We start from the raw sequence: 19,636 nt of genomic DNA, 5'->3' as shown, positions 1-19,636 counted from the left end.
TACATATGCAATATATTATAATCTAAACTGAAAAGAAATACATTTTTTTATTTTATCAGTTGCTTCATTGAACTCCGTACAATTTTAGTGTTTTATCTTATTCCAAAACTATACATACTAGCATGCTTATTTTCTGAAAAGGATAGCAAAAATATAAATACACGTGAGAAAAATCTCAATAATTTTAGGACTTTTGAACTATAACCAATCCAGCCACTTTACTAAAAAATATCATTCTCTCAAATATGTTTATAATAAGAAAATAATATCATGAATAATAAATATAAGCACAGACATTTGTGAGTTCTTCATTCAGACGTACCCAAACATTTGTGGGTTATATCCAAACTTTTGTAGGTTTTACATATAAACATACCCAAACCTTTGTACATGCATACAAACATATAAAAAACTTGTAATCTTTAACTGAATCGACTAATGCTCAAATTTTGTGAGTTCTGTATAGCGGAGCTCAAGTCATGATAAGACGTCCCTTATCTATAACCATCCAATCCCCTTGTGAGTTTGTCACATCAGAATCATTCAGTAAAATATTACATATCCCGCAATATTCATTTGGTACCAAAGGAGTTCATTAATTCTATATTCTTGATTCAAGATCATTCTTATAACATATAAATAAATTCATCAAATCCTCAAAATCAAGATAATAGATAAATCAAAAGAATAGAAGAGATTTAGAAGAAAATATTTGGACATAGTAACGACACCTTCACAGCTTTTAAATAAATAATTTTAAAATATCAGCTTTACATATAAAAAAAATAAAATTAGGAGAATGAAGTTTTATTTCTAATATATTATTTATTTGTTTATTATTTATTTATTATTATTATTTTATATTATATATATTTATTTGTTTATTATTATTATTTTAATATTTATTTGTTTATTTTTATTTTATTTATTTTTAATTTTAATGGTGTTATTCGATAACAACATCAAATTTTATACTGGTTTTTGGTTTATGGCGCTTCTTGCATCATTTTAAGGAATTCTGACGCTTTTTGAACACTGCACTTTTTTTTTTCGTATTACAGTGAGCGAATGAAGTCTAATTTTTAAAATATTGTTTACAGCTAGGAAAACTATTTATTTGCTCAAAACAATCTATGGCTTCTAGTTATAATTTAACTAAGAAAGAAATCCAATATTATTTAACTAGAATTAATATCGATTGTGAATATTCCTTGTGACGTTGAATGAGTTAAATAATATTGCATTCCTTGAGACTCTTTGAACGTCACAAGTGACATTCTATCACGTTTGATGTTAACTATAGTTAAATAATATGGGTCAAGTTATATTTACAAACTTTTTTATTTACAAACTCTTACAAATTACACTAAGTACGACTGGTCCTAATTTAATCATGTAGTGTACGACCGGTCGTACTTAGTGTAATTTGCAAAAAAAGTTTGTAAACAGATCCTATCCCAAATAATATTGTACAATATATTAATCTATATATAGAGAGAGAATAAGAAATTTTGTATCAAATTTTGATAATTGATTTACTTATATCTAACGATTTAAATATATATTAAATAACAACAATTAAATATAAATAAGATCAATGAATAAGATTAAAAATATAACTTACGCTAATGTAAAATGATCATGACCATAATATATATGGTCATGATCACATTATTTACAAATAGGGGCATGTTATATTTACAAATTTTTTTATTTACAAATTCTTACAAACTACGCTATCTTTTTTCGGGAGAATACTAATCACATTATCTTTTCCCTAAAAAACATAGTGCCATTTGCATAAATTTATAAAAAAAAATGTAAACGAATCATTCCTCTATATATATGTTTAGGTATGCATGCTCTTCTTACACAAAGTAAAAAAATATGTAAAGTAGTCATTAGGTTACAAGGAAAAGTAGATGTTATTGTTGGTTGTTAGTTTTTTTGGTGATCTTAATTTGCTCCGTCCCAAATTGAAGGTTCTTTCCATCAGAAATAGCTAAACAAGTGCGGTAAAATTATAACAATATAACTGTCACGGAAATCTACATTTTCCCTCCAGTTTCTCTAGGGGCGTTTGGTACAAGAAATTTTATAAAATTCTTGAAAAACTAAATTTTTTTAAATTTTTTATTTTCGAATATTATCGTAAATTGAATGTTTTCATCATATTTCTGAAAATCGATATTTTCGTATAAAAAAAAATTCCTCTACCAAACGCTCCCTAAAATATTGCTTTGTGAAACAGGAGCGGACTTAGGAAGAGGTAGCATTGGGGGCCACTTGTCCCTAAATTTTAATTTATTTTATATATATAAAATAATCCTTTTTAATAATAATATACTATTAGTAATAGTTTCCTTAAAAAATATTTATAATTATTAGGATCTTCTATTAATTTTAATACTATTTATAATTTTAAAATTTTATTTTCACATTCTATTATAAAAAAAATTTGGATCCGCCCAGAAACAAAATGTAGTGTGATTGAAATGGGAGAAAGTGTTATGTACACGTTTGAGGTGGTGAGCGAAAACGCTCGGTAATGGGCTTGAGACTTGACTAGAAGCATTTCTTTAATGTTTGCGCTTAATTAAAGCCCAAAATTTTATAAGGTTCACATGCATAGCCCCTAGTATTTTATTATTATTATTATTATTATTATTATTTTATTAATTGGGAGACCATTAGGCCCCAAAAAAAAAATTAAAGTGGTGTTTGGTTGAAGAGATCTGAAAATTTTTCCATGCAAATGAACTTGGCATTCCAGAAAGTTGTTGTTTGATAGAGAGATTTATTGAAGTTCCTCATCTATGCTATTTGCATAGCATTTTCCCATTTTGTTGTAGAAAGCCAGCCATTGGCACTGTTTAAAATCTGAAGTTGGTGGTGGTTTTTTGGGGATAGCTGAGTAAGTTGAAAAATGAGAAAATAAAGCAGACCAAAATACCCCTTTGTGATCCTTCTCCTCTTTCTTTCCACCGTCTCTACGCAGTAGCAACCACCTGCAACCACCAACAGCCGCCGCGGCGGTCACCATGGACAAAGAGGCGGGCACCACCGTGGCAACTCAGGCAAATTTTTCGGTTACGTTCGAAGCAACAACCCCATAGATGCTAGAACTCCACCATGTGATGCACCTGCCCTTGCTCCAATTGTAAAGATGGCATGTACTAAAATATTGATATCTTCAAAAAATGAATTGCTCAACTTTGTACTTTTACTTATTGAAATTTCAATTAGTTAGCAAGAACTCCGCAATTCCATCTTTCTTTTTCTTTTTTCACGTTTCTCTCTAATTTACAATTTTTTTATTTTTCCAAAAATTTTAAAAATAGGGATATTTTCGTAATTGTCACTTATTTTCCCATCTATATTTTACCTCAAACCAAACATAGATTTTATAAATCTTACCTAATTTGCCCAGTAAATTTTTTTCGACCAAACAACTTTTTTTACATTTTTCTACCAAACTCATTTTCCAACCATTTCTCTATCAATTACATTTCTCTAGTATTTTTTAAAATTTATCCTCAACCAAACGCCTCCTGAGACAAAACTAAACTAGAAAACGACATTCATTTAAAATTATATATTTTTCTCTCTCTTATCTCATCATGAATGAATGAAAATGAATGGTTGTGATTAAACATGACCATATGACCACTTTTTGAAATGAGAGTATCCAAATCTGACTATGATAGCCTTTGGGAGAAGCCATCTGTAATGCTCGGTCACTTCAAGAATCAATGACTATCTCCACATACTAACACAAGACTTTTCAGTGTGCTTTTTTCTCACTCGCACACTTCTTGAGAAAACTTCCCAGATCACCTATCACAGAATTGTTCCAAGTCAAGCACGCTTAACTGTTACGTGTGATTTAGGAGTGGATGTTACGTGTGATTTATTATTACCTACAAGAATCGAACCAATATTCATAATATTCAATTTTACGAGGAGCAAACTTCATTCACAACATCGATTTTAATTTATTTTAATAAATTAAATAGGCCAGCCTACAAGGCTGTAGGTCGGACTTGACAAAATTGGCCTATATTCTATTTGTTAAAAAAACTTTTTTATAAGTCTAAGTCTACTTTACTTTTCTGAAAGGCCGGGCCTGGGCCGGGCTCAATGTAGACCGGGCTGGGCTAGCCTGGCCTATTTACACCCCTAATCACAAACACCACTGATTATAGGAATGATTTTTTATTTATTTTTTCGCTAGGTAGAATGTGGGAATAAGTCTCTCTTTTTTCTGGTTTTAAATGGGCAATCAACAGGGTGGAGTTCTGTTGCAAGCTTTTAGATTAAGGAGGTTTTGAAATTTGAGCACCTTGTAATTAGGGTTGGCAAAACGGGCCAACCCGGCTCGACCCGACCCAACCCGCATTCAGCCCGAAAAAAACGGGTCGGGTCGGGTTGGCTCGAAAAAAAAATGAGCCAGAAAACCCAACCCGGCTCGACCCGAGCCGGGTTCGGGTTGGCTCGCGGGTTGGCTCGATAATCAGCTCACGGGTTGGCTCGTAAAAAAGCTCACGGGTTGGCTCAAAAAAAGCTCACGAGTTAGCTCGAAATGATGCCAGTGGGTTGGCTCGCGGGTTGGTTAGCTCGAAATATTGGCTCGCGGGTTGGCTCAAAAATTTAATTTTTGTGGTTTGTTCTCCTGTATAAAATTATCAACACTGCCAAAACTATTGATTGCCTAATGGATAATGGTTTAAAGACAGTAACTAATAAAAGATAACCAATAAATTAAGAAATCCCAACATAGCAGTAGACAAACACATTACAAAATAAAAATTGTCCTATGAGTTCCCATGGCCAAAATACAGTACAATATCAAAATATAAACATCCAAAAGTACACCATTATCATTAGATCATGTATAAAGAGTTTCACGACCATTAGATCCCCGTGAAGAAGCTAATATATGGGAAATACCATCTTCATCATCATCATCATCTACAAAACACAAACCATAAAATGTAAATAATCAATTAAGGTTACAATGACAAATGAAAAATGAAATTTTAATTGCATTGAAAATAAATAAATTACCATTGGCAACAAAACCAGCCAACCAATTGCGGGTACATACCAAAGCTTCAACATTCTTTGACAACAACTTATTTCTATATTTGTTAAGCACACGTGATCCAATGCTAAAAGCAGATTCAGATGCCACAATGGTAATAGGAATGCTTAACAAGTCACGAGCCATTAATGATAGACTCGGAAAACGACAACTATTATCCTTCCACCATTGCAATGCATCTAAACTATTCCAGTTGTCAATAACCATTACAGGCGGCTCCTCTAAATAAACATCAAGTTCAGATTTTCCAGCATTTATTGCTTGGTGTTGAGTGTGCAAGGTCAATTCCTATCATATTTGAGCGACGGTGAGAACTGAGTGAGACCTAAGTGAGACTGTGAGTGAGAGTGTTTTATTGTATTTTATTAAAAAAAAAAAAAAAGTAACCCGCGAGCTGGCTCGTTTGAGCCCGGGTTGGCTCGGGTCGGGCTAAATCGAGCTGACAGCTCATTTTTGCCAACCCAACCCGGCTCGTTTTGTGCGGGTTACGAGCCAACCCGACGGGTTGGCTCATTTTTGCCACCCCTACTTGTAATTATTGTTGTATTGTATGACTTGTATCTAAAGTTGGCTTCGTATGTATGTGGGCTTGTCGAGTATTTGTTGGATCATGAACGAGTTCTTAAATAAAAAATAAACGGAGCAAAATCCTAAACTACAAAGAAACAAAACAATCACTTACTTGAGAGTAGAGGTATTAACGGGCCGAGCCGAGTCAAGCTTTGATCTTAAAAGGTTAAGCCTGCGTTTAAATGTGCCAGTCTGACCAAACGTGTTACCTATTATAAATATAATTATCGGCCTGTGACCTGACTTATTTACAAAAAATAAAAGCCTGATTTAACCTGTTAGCCTGTTTTAAAAAAATAAGACAACAAAAATTTATCCAAATAAATATACAATCAACAACATTAGTAATTTCATAAATATTCCTAAATTTAATGTATATCCAAACAGTATAATATAAAACAAAATCATTTAAAAAGTCTGTTTAACCAATAAAATAAGGTGAAATAGATTGAGGAGAAAGAGATGACTATTACAAGTGGTATAAAAAATATAAATATAAATAAAAAATAATTTATTAGGTCAGCCTAAGAGGCTCTAAGGCCGAGCTTTTGAATTGGAGCCTGAGACTTTTTTATTAAACGAGCTTTTAAACAAACTCAAGCCTGGTGCCAACAACCAATTTTAGACATGTAAACTCAGGTCTTCACGAACCGAGCTAAAAGTCCCTGATTCGTTTAGCACCTCTACTTGAAAGCTATCAACTAGAGAAATATATATATATATATATATATATATATATATATATATATATATATATATATATATATATATATATGGATAGGATCCTTTGACACCAGTGTCAAATCTAAAGTTTGACACCTCATCTGAGAGTCATTAGATAAAAAAATATCAATGGTGCCACATGCTTACAAATTAGAGTCGTTGATCTTTTTTGATCTAACGGCTCTCAGACGAGGTGTCAAACTTCAAATTTGACACTAGTGTCAAAGGATCTTGCCTCATATATATATATATATATATATAAATGAAATATTGAATAAATATAATAATATAAAGGGGTCCTACCATCATTTTCTTATTTAATTTTGAAGAATTTTCAATGCCTACTTGGTTTCACGTGGAATTGATGGATTTTCAATAATAATATAAATTTTTTTTCCTCATCTGTTTTCCAAAAAAAAAAAAACAATATAAAGTCTAATGGGGCGGCTGGCGGCTTTGGTTTGTTTTATGCTAAAATTCAACAAACTTTTTTCAATGTGAGTTATGTGTACAAAAACTTTCTTTACTAAACTACTGGGATTAGTCGAGTGATGAAAAATGTGGATAATTTTACTAGATGGGGTATATTTTAATCCATCCTTATGTATTAAAAAAAAAATTCTTTGCTTTAAAATTAATCAATACACTTTTTCGAATTAACCAAAATGTTCTCGTGCCTCGTGTAAAAAAATTCTTACAAAAAATCAATACGTGTAACTATATGAATTAGTTCTATTAAATTTTAGTGGGCTTTAAAATTAATTTTATTTTATTATTCACATAACCCGTATCAAAGAAGATTTCTTAAATTTTAGCACTCTTTCATTTTAGTGTTTTTTTTTTTCTTTCCTTTTGAAACAGAAGTACTTCCAAGTCATAAATTTCGACAGTGACATTCGTGAATTGGTGGAACTTGGAAGGAGGAGAGGAACCATTGATGTCCCTCCAAATTGATGGGAGAATTTGCTCGTGTTTGCTTTATTCAAATATCAGATTAAATGCATTTGTCTACCCCAATAAATTAGTAATGTTGACACAATGAATATTATAAAATGTTAAAATCATGTATCAATGCAATGACAAAACGTTTCGGTGGACCTGCCGGTCACCCATTAAAGAAAAGATACAATCAATGAACGAAGAAAATTATATTTTCTTGCATATGAAGGACCCAAAAAGCAAAAACTGCAAAACGACAAGTGCCTTAGCCAATCATTTTTCTATTTAAAAATGACTTAGTGCAACTCCAATAATAGCTCACTTGGTAATTGAATTCTCAAGAGTTTGCTTGTACGGATCTTAAAACACAAACAAAAAACAAGAGATTTTGTTTACCCAAAAAACTTTCACTATTTCTGGTACCAAACGTGACATGTTATGTTTCCGAACGATGCTTTCCCATAGAACTAAATATAATCCAAGTACCAACATTCAAGTTTCTAATATTAAATGAAGATACCTGAAGATTATAAAAAAAAAAAGTAATTGGTACTCAGCAAATTTTATGATGCTCGTTTTAGTCCCTAGCAAATGAAAAGGTCTATCGTGGTCCTTAAGAAATTCAAAATGAACCTAATTAGTTGAAATTGTGATCCCTCACAAATTCTTTTTCATATTAGTCCCTAAAATAACTAAAATGGATCCATTTTAAATTTCTTAGGGACACAATAAAACTTTTTATTTGTTAGAGACTAAAACAGATATCATAAAATTTGCTTGAGGAAAAAAAGAATATTTACTCCCAAAAAAAACTTACTACGGAACATTCACCCTTCCTAATATTAAATCCTAACATTGAACTTTCAAGTTTCAACTTCTGAATTAAATTAAAAAATGGGTTAGCAAAAAGTAAAACTGAAAAAGTAAAATAAAATAAAGCAAATGAGAGACGCCAACCTAGTTTCAGTATTTAGCTCGTTAATCGAAAACAACGAATGTTTGTTGCTCCGCTGTCGATGTCTTTGACGCGCGTGACTCACAGGCGTTTGTGTCCACCAACCTGAGGATATTTGTATTTGTCTTCTTTTAAACGTGTATTATTAACCTTCTCAACTTTTACTTGAGATTTTTTTTTCCCCGAATTTCATAATATATATAATTTTTTTTTTGTGGACAGAGGATTTCCTTATGACCCTGCTCATCGGTTTACAGTACTTTGTTTTTTTTTTAAAAAAAAAAAAATTAATACCATTTTTTAAAATAATATTAACTACTTGTTTAATTACTTTGTTAGTTTTTTATAATTTTAATTAGTCCCCATGATTTATATATTTAATTGAATTATAAAATATTCACTTCGTTTTTTCTAAATTTATTTATTTTGATTGACTTTCACTTAGAAATTTAATTTTAATCTATTATCAATTATAAAATTTTACATAATTTCACATTTCTTATTCTTAAATAAGTACCTATATGATTGGAATCCAGACCAAATGAATGAACCTTACAGAGTCATAACTTACCATTCACTAGTGATCGAGTGAATGTAAAAAGAATTAATTAAAATAGACCAATATATGCTTACGGAATATGAGTAGGAACCAATCCATTTGCAACTAATACCTGGAAACTAAAAGAAAGAGAAAAATTATGTCTTAATCAACAACAACAAAGTCAATAATTGAAGGCTTGAATGGTCCTTCGAGCACCCAAAAGATAGCGAGTGAATCCTTTACGCAAAGTGGTTATATCATACTAGATTTTTTTTATGAAATCGCATAGCAGTTAAGGCAAATAAACTCCACTGATAATAAGCACCCAAAATAATAATAATAATAAATAATAAAAAGTATGTATCATTTTAAACCACAAAAAAAAATATGTATTCCACTAAAAAAATAAATAAAAAATTTATATTTATTTAAAATTATACACATTTTTTCCTAATAATAATAATAAAAAAAGACAAGAAGAAAGGTAAGAAAAAAGAAGGAAAAAGCTAGAAGAAGCAACTGAACTTACAATTAAAAGGGAACCTCAAAAAACTCGAAGCAAACAAAAGTTAAAGCAGAGCATCATCTCTGCAAAAACAGTGAATTAGAGAAGAGGAGAGAAGAGAGGAGAAGGAAGAGAAAGTTGAAGACTTTTTCCATTGCAATTTACTAAAGCATTCTCCTTTCTCTCTCTCTCTTCTTCTTGAATTCCTTTCAAGGCAAGGCAAGGCAAGGAAACCATTCTCTCTCTTCTTGTTGGAGTATAAAACAAGAGGGACTGTGTGTGAAGGATACTAGGGATGTTTGGGTGTGAGTGTTTTTGTTGGGACTGTGTCCCAGAATTCTATGATCCTGAGCCACTTCCCTTCTCTCTGCCTTCACCTCTTCCACAATGGCCACAAGGTATGTCTTCAAGTATTGAAATTTGAAACCATGCAAGAGTGCTTTTGGATTCTTTTCTGGGTTTTAATTCATGGGGTTTTCCCTTCTTCTTCTTCTTTTTTCTTTAAAAAATAGAGTTGCTATTGAGGATTGGATTGTATGCAAATATATCACAGGTTTTATGCACTGTTCTTGTTTCCTGCTGCCTTCAACTATCACATAGGCACGTGTGTGGAATTTTATTGATCAAATCAAACGCGAAAACTAACTACTTTTGTATCACTAGATTTATCATCTTTGAAAATTGTTGTTGTTTTATTAATTTTACTGAGATATTCATGAACCACAGTTTCAGGAAGTACAGTGCAAATATTATTATTTTTCTTTTTATTTTTGGGTGATCTAAAGGTGCAAAATTTGAGTAAACTACATATATAATTGGATCAGAATTGAGATTTGTTACTATTCATGTGTGCTTTTCTCTTATCATTAATCTTGTGGTGTGTTATGAAAACAATTATCTCTTTGCAAATTAATGTCAGTGAATTTATACACTATCTGGTTATAAACTTTAATTGCATCGTCTTTAGTTAATTTCCAAGGCTGTTGAGAAAAGCTATTGTTACACTCTGGCCACAGAACAAAAAAAAGCTCTTGTTTTGCTTCGTTTTCATTGATTTGATTGCACATATTCTATAAAAGAATGCAGAGAAGATGTTTTTTATTTCCTTTTTTTTGGGTGTGAAGTTGTGGAATTAGCATTGATAAACGCTCTTCCATGAAAAATCATACAGTTATCATTAGGATTTCTTAAATGGACTGAAGTGCTCCTTTGGCTTTGTGGTGATTATTGCTTTAATTAGTTCCATGGTTCTCTCATTTACCATCTTGCGTATTGTTTTGCTTCAACAGATAGTTAAAAGAACTAGTTTTTTAAGGGGGGGAACACTATATGACATTACCTTTTTTTAAAAACTCCAATCGGAATTTCTTATCTTGACTTCACTCAAGTGTCTTGTCAATTATTAAGCTACTTGTGTGCATCAAGATGTTTTTGATGGATGTTTGCTTGCCTCTGGGAGTTTGAGAAATATTAATTCATTACTGCAGAACTTTGTGTAGAACTCATAGTCATCCAAATTCTTTATCACAGAATGCTAAGCTTAGTTTGTACTTTTGCTTGATATGCATGCATCAAGTAAGCATTTTATTGCATATTTGGCTAGGGTAATGTGTTAGAGAGGTCTTACTACAGACATCAAAATTGAATTCGCGCTATCAATAATCATTTGATTCTGTTTTGTTTTATTTGATCTTCTGTTGTTATGCTGTCAAATATTTGTGGTTTAATCATATGATTTAACCAAGCCCGTAAGTGATCTGGTCAGGTGGCGGTTTTGCTGGTGGAAGAATATGCCTTGGAAAATTAGAAGTTTTAAAAGTAACAAAGTTTGAGAGAGTTTGGAGATGCACACGTTTGCATGGAAATCCACAGGGTTTCACATTTTATAGACCTTTGGAGATTCCAGATGGCTTTTTCTGCCTTGGTCACTACTGCCAGTCCAATGACCAGCCATTGAGAGGATATGTTCTTGTGGCTCGTGAAATTACTTCGGAACCTGAAGCTGATTGTTCCCTTGGCTCCGTGTTAGAATCTCCAGCTCTAAAAAAGCCTCTTAACTACTCTTTAATATGGAGCATGGATTCACATGATGATTGTGTTTACTTTTGGTTGCCAAACCCTCCAATGGGTTATAAAGCCATGGGCATAGTAGTTACTAGCAATCCAAATGAACCTGAAGTTGATGAAGTTAGATGCGTGCGAGAAGATCTAACAGAAACTTGTGAGACTTCTGATCTATTACTAGCGATAAAGTCAAATTTTTCAAAAAAATCATTTCAGGTTTGGAAGACACTGCCCTGTGATAGAGGTATGTTGTGTAGAGGTGTATCTGTTGGGACATTCTTCTGTGGCACCAATTTTGATTCTGAACAAGCGGTTGATATTGCGTGCTTGAAGAATCTTGATTCTTCCTTGCATGCAATGCCAAATCTGAACCAGATTCATGCACTTATTGAGCATTATGGGCCCACTGTGTACTTTCATCCTGATGAGATATACTTGCCATCCTCAGTGCAATGGTTTTTTAAGAATGGAGCAGCTTTGCATGCAGAAGGCAGTGAAAAGGGTCAAGCTATAGACTATCAGGGCTCAAATTTACCTAGTGGAGGAACAAATGATGGTGCCTTTTGGATTGATTTGCCTACCAATAATGATGCTAGAAATAATCTAAAGAAGGGAAACATAGAGAGTGCAGAACTCTATGTTCATGTAAAACCAGCATTGGGAGGAGCCTTTACTGATATTGCAATGTGGGTTTTTTGCCCCTTCAATGGACCTGCCACCCTTAAAGTGCCATTGATGAACATTGAGATGAATAAGATAGGGGAACATGTGGGAGACTGGGAGCACATCACCCTTCGTGTAAGCAACTTCACTGGAGAGCTATGGTCTGTTTTCTTTTCTCAGCATAGTGGAGGTGAATGGGTAAATGCATTCAATCTGGAGTTTATTAAGGGGAATAAACCAATTGTTTATTCATCAAGACATGGCCATGCTAGCTACCCTCATCCTGGGACTTACCTTCAGGGATCATCCAAACTTGGAATAGGAGTACGCAATGATGCAGCTCGAAGCAAATTTATTGTGGATTCAAGCATCAAATATAAGATTGTTGCGGTCGAGTATCTTGGTGATGGAGCCATTACAGAACCATGTTGGTTGCAGTATATGAGAGAGTGGGGTCCTACCATTGTATATGATTCACGTTCGGAAATAGAAAAGCTAATAGATCTCCTTCCACTGTTCGTTAGATTTTCTGTGGAGAACTTAATTGAATTATTTCCAACAGAGCTTTATGGTGAGGAGGGGCCAACTGGGCCAAAGGAGAAGGACAATTGGGTAGGAGATGAATATTGCTAGTCCTGTTTATTGTTACCATCTCTTGCTATGTTACTCTTTCTACTAGCCATGTCTTGTGAGCTCTTGTTTTTCCACTCATTTTGATGGGAAAGGAATCCAAACTTATAAGATAGTATCTTTCTATCTTGGTAATGGTATGTTTTGTGTGTATCACTATGGAAGTGGTGAAGAGGACCAAGACATCATCATCAATCATGTGTCGATTGTAAAGGAGGTGTACCTCAGATAGTAGCAACTCATGCCATTCTTAGTGGCGTGAAAAAACAAAAGCGCTCTGATGTTAAGAGTTGCTTAAAAGAATATGTATAACTACATACAAAATATGAATATGTATAAGCCAGTGTTATTGGTATTATAGACATTTCTGGTCTCTTTGTTAGATAATCTTGTTGCCAGTGCTTGGTGGGAGACATGAAAATTTTGTTAGTGTTCCAAGTATTGCTGGTCATGGAGCAGGATTGTCTTTGATTCAGTGTGGTTATATCACTTAATTCACTTGTATTCGTTTGCTTGGAAATTTTGGTTTATCTATTCAGCCTTGGAAAGTTTAGCAGTGAACCTATGCTGTAGGGAAAGGGATTCCTTAAGGCCATAACTTAAAAATAAATAAGACCAGACAATCTGCTCAATGTGTTTCTAACCGTCTAACGATGGCTTTTTTACCGTGACTTTTTAACTACTGTAGTCCTTATTTAATAATTAATTATTAAATTGACTTTAATTATAAACTATTGTAAAAATTTAACTTTTTAAACAAATTAAACACCAATCTGTCCCTGTTTGACCGTTGACTATTCAGCTTACTCGAGTATCTCCATCCCTATCCAAGTATATTTCACGAAATTCGCCTGTTCATACACATGTTGAATATTTACCCGGGTAAGAAAGGAGATATCTGGGTAATTCTTCAAACATCAAAATTCAAAAGCATCATTACTCATCACATTCTTCACTGTTCATCGTCCCTTTCTCGCATGTTACATCTTCCAAACTGGCAAATCTTCTCCTATGAACGTTGAAGAAATGCATCAAGTATAAATTGTCTAATTTCTTCATGATTTCAGGAACCTTCATTATGTGTTCTGTTGAAGTTGACAAGGAATTCTGTATTACCCTCAGCACCTTTGAGAGGAGACTCAATCCAACCTTTACTGTAGAAACCTAAATTCTCCACACCCTTGATAATCTTCTCAAGAACCTGAATTGCAGAAATTAATCACTTTCCCATTTTCTTCTATTATTTACAAGTCAACATGCAGTGTTTAATTAGTTTTTGAATTTTTGAATAGTTTCTACTCTACACAATATTATAAATGAAATAAGTGGTTGTGCAAGCAGCAATGAAGTGAAAGGTACATAGTCCTTAATACTTAAATTGAGACGGATAAACTACTCACTACTCAGATGTTTGTGCTCGTGTTCTTCTATATTTCCCTTTTTCCTTTTCTCCTAGCCTTTTTCTTGAATCACGCATTAAATTTTGTTTAGAGAATTAAGAATGATGTGCACATGAATGAAATTTCAACATCGCGCAGTTATTTGTTGGCATCCAATCCATTTACCCAGGTATCTCCTTTACTACCCGATAAATAATTCAAGAAATTTTTTAGAATTTGAACAATATTCGGGTATTTCATTCACTATCTTGGTAGAATAAATTTTTTAAATTATACCCCGGTATCCCCTTGTCTACCTGGGTATTTTACGATGAGTGATATGTTTTGGTTGAAGAACGAATCAGTAATTAATTATTAATTTAGGGCTATAATGGTCAAAAAGCCGTTTAACCATGTCACAAAATAATTAAATTTATTATTAAAATAAATTATTTTTACTGTAGGGTGTTCTAACATTTTATTGTATTTTGGCTGGCTTTTGCCCAATACTGTGTTTCTTGCGCTGTCGGGCAATTATTATTTTTTCTTTTTTTCAAATTGCGACAATAGGAAATGTGAGGAAAGTGAGAAATGACTTGTTGGGTGGAGAAATAAATATGATGTAAAGAATCTATTTAATTCAAAAGTTTAACTTATTAGATAAGTAAGAGCTTAAGTTATTAGGTAAGATTATATTAATAATTTTTATATTATATTTTTTTAACATATTTTTTTATATAAGAGTTTATTGAATTTTAAGGGTGGGTAATATATTATGCCCCATCTATTTATGTTAAAAAATTTATAATATTTAATCATTATTATTTTATTTTACTTTGGTAAACTAATCATTATTATTTTTATTATAATGAGGGTGGTGCAGATCGAATTCTTGACCACTCGAATATGGAGAATTTGATATAATATAAAGAATCAATTTAACCCAGAAGTTTAAGTTATTTGCTAACAATAAATTAATGGTTTTTATATTATATATATTTCCCTAACGTACTTTGAGCAAAAGTTTTTCTAATTGTGAAAGTAAAACAAGTAAATTTTGATAATTAGATAGTGATAAACTGTAAAAATTAAAATATAAAATCATGTAATTATTTTAAGTGGCAATGAATAATTTTCCTTTCGACCATTTATGTAAAATTTAATAATTAATTTATCCTACTTCTCATAATAAGATCCTGCATACAAATATGCATGAACTTTGCATATGTGAAACAAACAAAATATATATATATATATATATATATATATATATATATATATATATATATATATATATATATATATATATATATATATATATATATATATTGGTAAACAAATATTGCATATTAAATTCAATTTCAAATTAAAATACTCACTTAAAAAAATTGTAATAATAAATTCCTCTTACCAAAAAGATGTATTAAATAAGAAGAATGATCCTTAAAAAAAAATTAAGCTGAAGATTAAGAAAGAAAGAATCTTCTATGGAAGGAAAATGGAAGGTCCTGCCGAAAGTAAAAGCTCAAGAGTGATCACCAATACCCTATTGAAGTTGTGAATTCAAGAATAGAAGATTTTTAATCATTTTTTTTTTTTATTCATCTATTTAACTTTAGAGTACCCGTACACTAAATGCATAACCAAGAGCTATGATGCATCGATACTAACACGGGACACGACACGATATGCTGACACGTTAATTTTAAAAAATATCATATTTCAACACGTTGGACACGTTTTGATATTAAATAATATTTTTAATATATATAATATAATTTATATTTAATACATATAACAACTTTTAATAAGTCATATAATCAATCAAATATTCAAATTTCATAACATAAATATAAACAAAAATAATTTTTCGTACCTTGTTAATTTTTCATGTAAATTTCATAACAAAAAAATTGATTTATAATTTTTTTTAGTTAATAAAATTAAGTAAAAAAAAAAAAACGTGTCTGATACGTGTCAGAGAGTTGACCGCGCGTCGAAAAAAGTTGACTGCATGTCAAAAAACGTGTCAGAACGTTGACCGCGTGTCCTAAAATGTTGACTGCATGTCGGATGCGTGCCGGAGCGTATCCGTGTCGGACACGTGTCCGACACGCACATTTTGTAAAAAGTTACGTATTGGTGTTTCTGAGCTGGGAGCAACAGCTCGCAACCAAAGCAACTGAAAAAGATTCGTAAAAAATGTTATATTTACAAAAAAAAAATGAATAACTAGCTATAATACATGAAAAAAAAATTCTCTCCCTTCGTTCTTGCACACTTCATTTCTTTCTTCTAACTATAGCAAAAAATTCAGACAAGTAAAAAATGAAACCATGTAATCTTTGCATTTGTAAATTTTCTTCATGTGACGATGGTATAGACTAAGGATTATCACATACCTTTTAATTTGTTAGCTTCTCCATTAATACGTATTGGAGGCGTAGTATTAGAAACAAAGGATAACCAAAAGTCGGAGGATAACGTTTAAAAATCGTATACGATTTGGATGTGCCTCGAGATAGTTCGTCTAAATTTTACAGTTAACATACTCTAATTACAGTTCAACAACATGGCTAAATTAGCTTATCTGAAAAATCCGAAAAGAGAGAAAGAAATTAGACCCTTTACATTAAAGTCAAGTACTATTTATATCGTATAATTGCTAATGCTAACCACTAGTAAGAAGTATCCGCATGATAACTCCTAGAACGTCAAATCATTCTCCTCCTAGAATGTTGGGGACCCTAGAACAAAACCCGTGATATCCATGAAGCTTTATAATGAAACTTGACAGGCAATACGTTCCCAAGTGCCCGAAAGAAAAGCCGTAAACAACCCACAGCATAAAATACAAAGTACAAACATATTTGTTTCATTTTTTTGGTTGGTACATTTCTATTTTATCCACAAAAGATTTTGAATAAGGGCATGATCCATTTACAACAAAAAAATTAATTAGATTATAAATGAACACCACCACTTCAGATTATGTCATCCTTCACCTTGCTACGTTCTTACCTCTATTCTTCAAGTCTTCCCACGTTATCTGCTGGGCGCATTCACCACATACTGTACTGCAACCATATTTTGTGCCCTGACTTCTGAGCGTCAACAAGTGCGCAAGGTTGGTGCATTTCCGCGTCGCGAAACGATTCCTTAGCTTACTTGGTGAGATGCTGCGGGTTTCAGATACATGGGGCTTAGCATTTGCATTCCGAATTTCTGGCTTTTGATCAGGCATGGTCTCACGGAGTGGTACTCTCTGCACTTCTTCCCATTCCAACGATTTCCGATACACCTCCCAAGCCATATCTTGCTCCTCTTTTGATAGCTTTTCCTCTTCATTTTCTTGTAACAGGGATTCATGTTCATGATAATTGGCAATCCACCTATTATCAAAATTTGCATCAGCTGATGCGTCAGATACAGAGTAGTTATTCCAGAAAAATTGAGAGAAACTAAATATAAACATCTGTACTTTAGAGAACAGACTGGTACAAAAATCACAAGTCTATGCACTTCAACTAAAAAAACATTGATGTATTCTACTGCAACTAGCATAGCAGAAATCCAGCAACTCTAACAACCTGTTTAACTAGTGTCCTAATCGTACTAAACTCAAGATCCAGACAACACTTGTGATATTATCTGATTAGTACCAAAAATATTTATTACTTTTGTCATACTAAAAATTAATACTCCTAATTAGTTATATTTTTAATATTTTCTAAACATACAATTTTATGTTTATATATAGTCTTTATATTGACCAATTCAACCCTCCATTTGGCCACATATCCCTTGGTCAGCACTAGCCTAAACTTTTATTTAGAAGAATATGGCAGCAATAATCAAATCTTGACCACATTGTCATATAGAGGCTTTGAAACCATATCATGGACCAATTAATCCAAAAACTTAAGCTCTTGAATGTAGGGTTGTAAATGGTTTTATATATAACAATATAATTAGAATTGGACAATGTCTTTCATTTGTGCTGTCAATTAAAAAACATGTGGACAAAATAAAAAATCTATTATACACCACTAAATAAGACCCAGGGTTAAAAAGGAAAAGACTATAGGACCATAACATACAAAGATACCATAGAAGTCCAACCAAAAAATACACCTTAATCATGAAAACCGACTCTATGAAACAACAGCTGTAAGAGAAGCTACCGTGGATGATGCTTGCTAAGTAAGCTTTCCATTAACTTATCAGAATAATTGCTCCCATTTGAATGTGGTGCTGTATGCTTCAGTGAATGCCCAACCAAAACTGGATTATTTTGATGACAAGTATGCCCATTTTCCTGACTTAGCTCAGCCAAAGTTTCAGGGTTCTCATCATCACCAAACTCAAAGAGATGTAACATTTCTTCTTTAGATATGGTCCTATGCACCTGTTGTCTATCGACCACTCGAGCAGCAAGCCCCTCCTTTGTTACCTATTGAAACCATTTCTCTCCATTAGAAAAACTGAAATGAACAATATAAACACATCATTTGTATTACCTGGCGCTTATATATTTTCTCTTCCATAGTTCCATGCGCCAGCAATCGATAAGCAAACACAGGCTTTGTCTGCCCATACCTGGAAAAATGAAAAATATTTTGACCACATTGTTTGTCAATTGCCGCAAAACAATAAATTTGTAAATGATCAAATAAAAAAATGTCCATCCTATTAATTTTTAAAGTGATCTTTCCAGATTGAAACCATCCAAACTATTCCAAACCAAGTGAAGATTTTGATATGCAAATATTGTGATATCAATTATGGGTATGACTGTACCACCGAAGCACTTTATCCCTTATTATGAGCAAATGCTTTTGCAAGAATTAGGAAATATAGGTGACCATAACTCAATGCGAAAGTCTCAAATCTTTCAGACAATATTCATAACTGCTTAGTGTTAAAGATGTAATAAAAAACATTTACGTGCCTTCAATTTACAGCTTAAGCTATTGGGAAGTTAGTCCTTGACATAGTATCGAAGCTTCTATAATATGACCAAATGGTCTAGCATTCATCCTTGCTGTCCCCATTCTTCTAAATAAAAGTTAAATTTAAGCATAAGGTAGGTAGGGGCATTGAGTATTTTACATGCTTCAAGGCCAAAGAGCTCTTGCATGAGGGAACGTATTAGAGATGTAATAAACCACTCATGCCATATCTTGCAACTTAAATTTTTAAGAGAGTTGGTTCATAACACTTAGCATTAACTACGAGATAAGAACTCTATTTGATAGTTAATTTTTTGGCTGTTATTGGTTTTTTCTTTGGGGGGGATTCAAATAAGAATTCTATTAAGATAAAAGAAGATCAGTACAAAAAGATTGGAGGATAAAAGATCCTCTCATAGACTCTCGGAGCCCAAATCCAAATCGTCTAAGCCCATTCTGATTTATGCTTGTGGTAAAAATAGGAGGAAGATTAATTGGGCCTCAATGAATACTGACGCAGCACCTGAAGAGCGTGAGCCTGACGTCTTTATTGGACAGTGAATTGGTTACGTGAGTAGGAGGTTGGAAGTTTGTTATTTGGGTGTGCTGCT

General features: G+C 32.5%; 2 protein-coding genes across 3 annotated transcripts in view; one reads left to right on the top strand and one right to left on the bottom strand.

Moving 5' to 3' along the window:
- The first annotated feature begins 9,382 nt into the window (after positions 1-9,382).
- On the top strand, positions 9,383-13,232 carry LOC133313929 (hypothetical protein At1g04090). Its single transcript, XM_061515348.1, has 2 exons — positions 9,383-9,735; positions 11,103-13,232. Exons 1-2 carry the CDS (start codon positions 9,633-9,635, stop codon positions 12,695-12,697), a joined length of 1,698 nt encoding a protein of 565 aa, XP_061371332.1. The 5' UTR covers positions 9,383-9,632; the 3' UTR covers positions 12,698-13,232.
- Positions 13,233-16,703: 3,471 nt separating this feature from the next.
- Positions 16,704-19,636, bottom strand: part of LOC133313927 (protein CHROMATIN REMODELING 20) — a 35,448-nt gene continuing 32,515 nt past the window's right edge. For both annotated transcript variants that reach the window (XM_061515343.1, XM_061515344.1), the window contains 3 exons: positions 18,594-18,672; positions 18,258-18,526; positions 16,704-17,465 (listed from right to left, as the gene is read on the bottom strand). In XM_061515343.1, the coding sequence (XP_061371327.1) occupies positions 17,075-17,465; positions 18,258-18,526; positions 18,594-18,672 (739 nt within the window). In that variant the 3' untranslated portion in view covers positions 16,704-17,074. The remainder of the gene's footprint in view (positions 17,466-18,257; positions 18,527-18,593; positions 18,673-19,636) is intronic.

The sequence above is a fragment of the Gastrolobium bilobum genome, unplaced genomic scaffold, assembly GCF_033153095.1.
Source record: "Gastrolobium bilobum isolate Gb01-03AN ecotype WA unplaced genomic scaffold, APGP_CSIRO_Gbil_v1 utg436, whole genome shotgun sequence".
In the NCBI taxonomy this organism is placed as follows: Eukaryota; Viridiplantae; Streptophyta; class Magnoliopsida; order Fabales; family Fabaceae; genus Gastrolobium; species Gastrolobium bilobum.
This window is presented reverse-complemented; position numbering and strand designations above follow the sequence as displayed.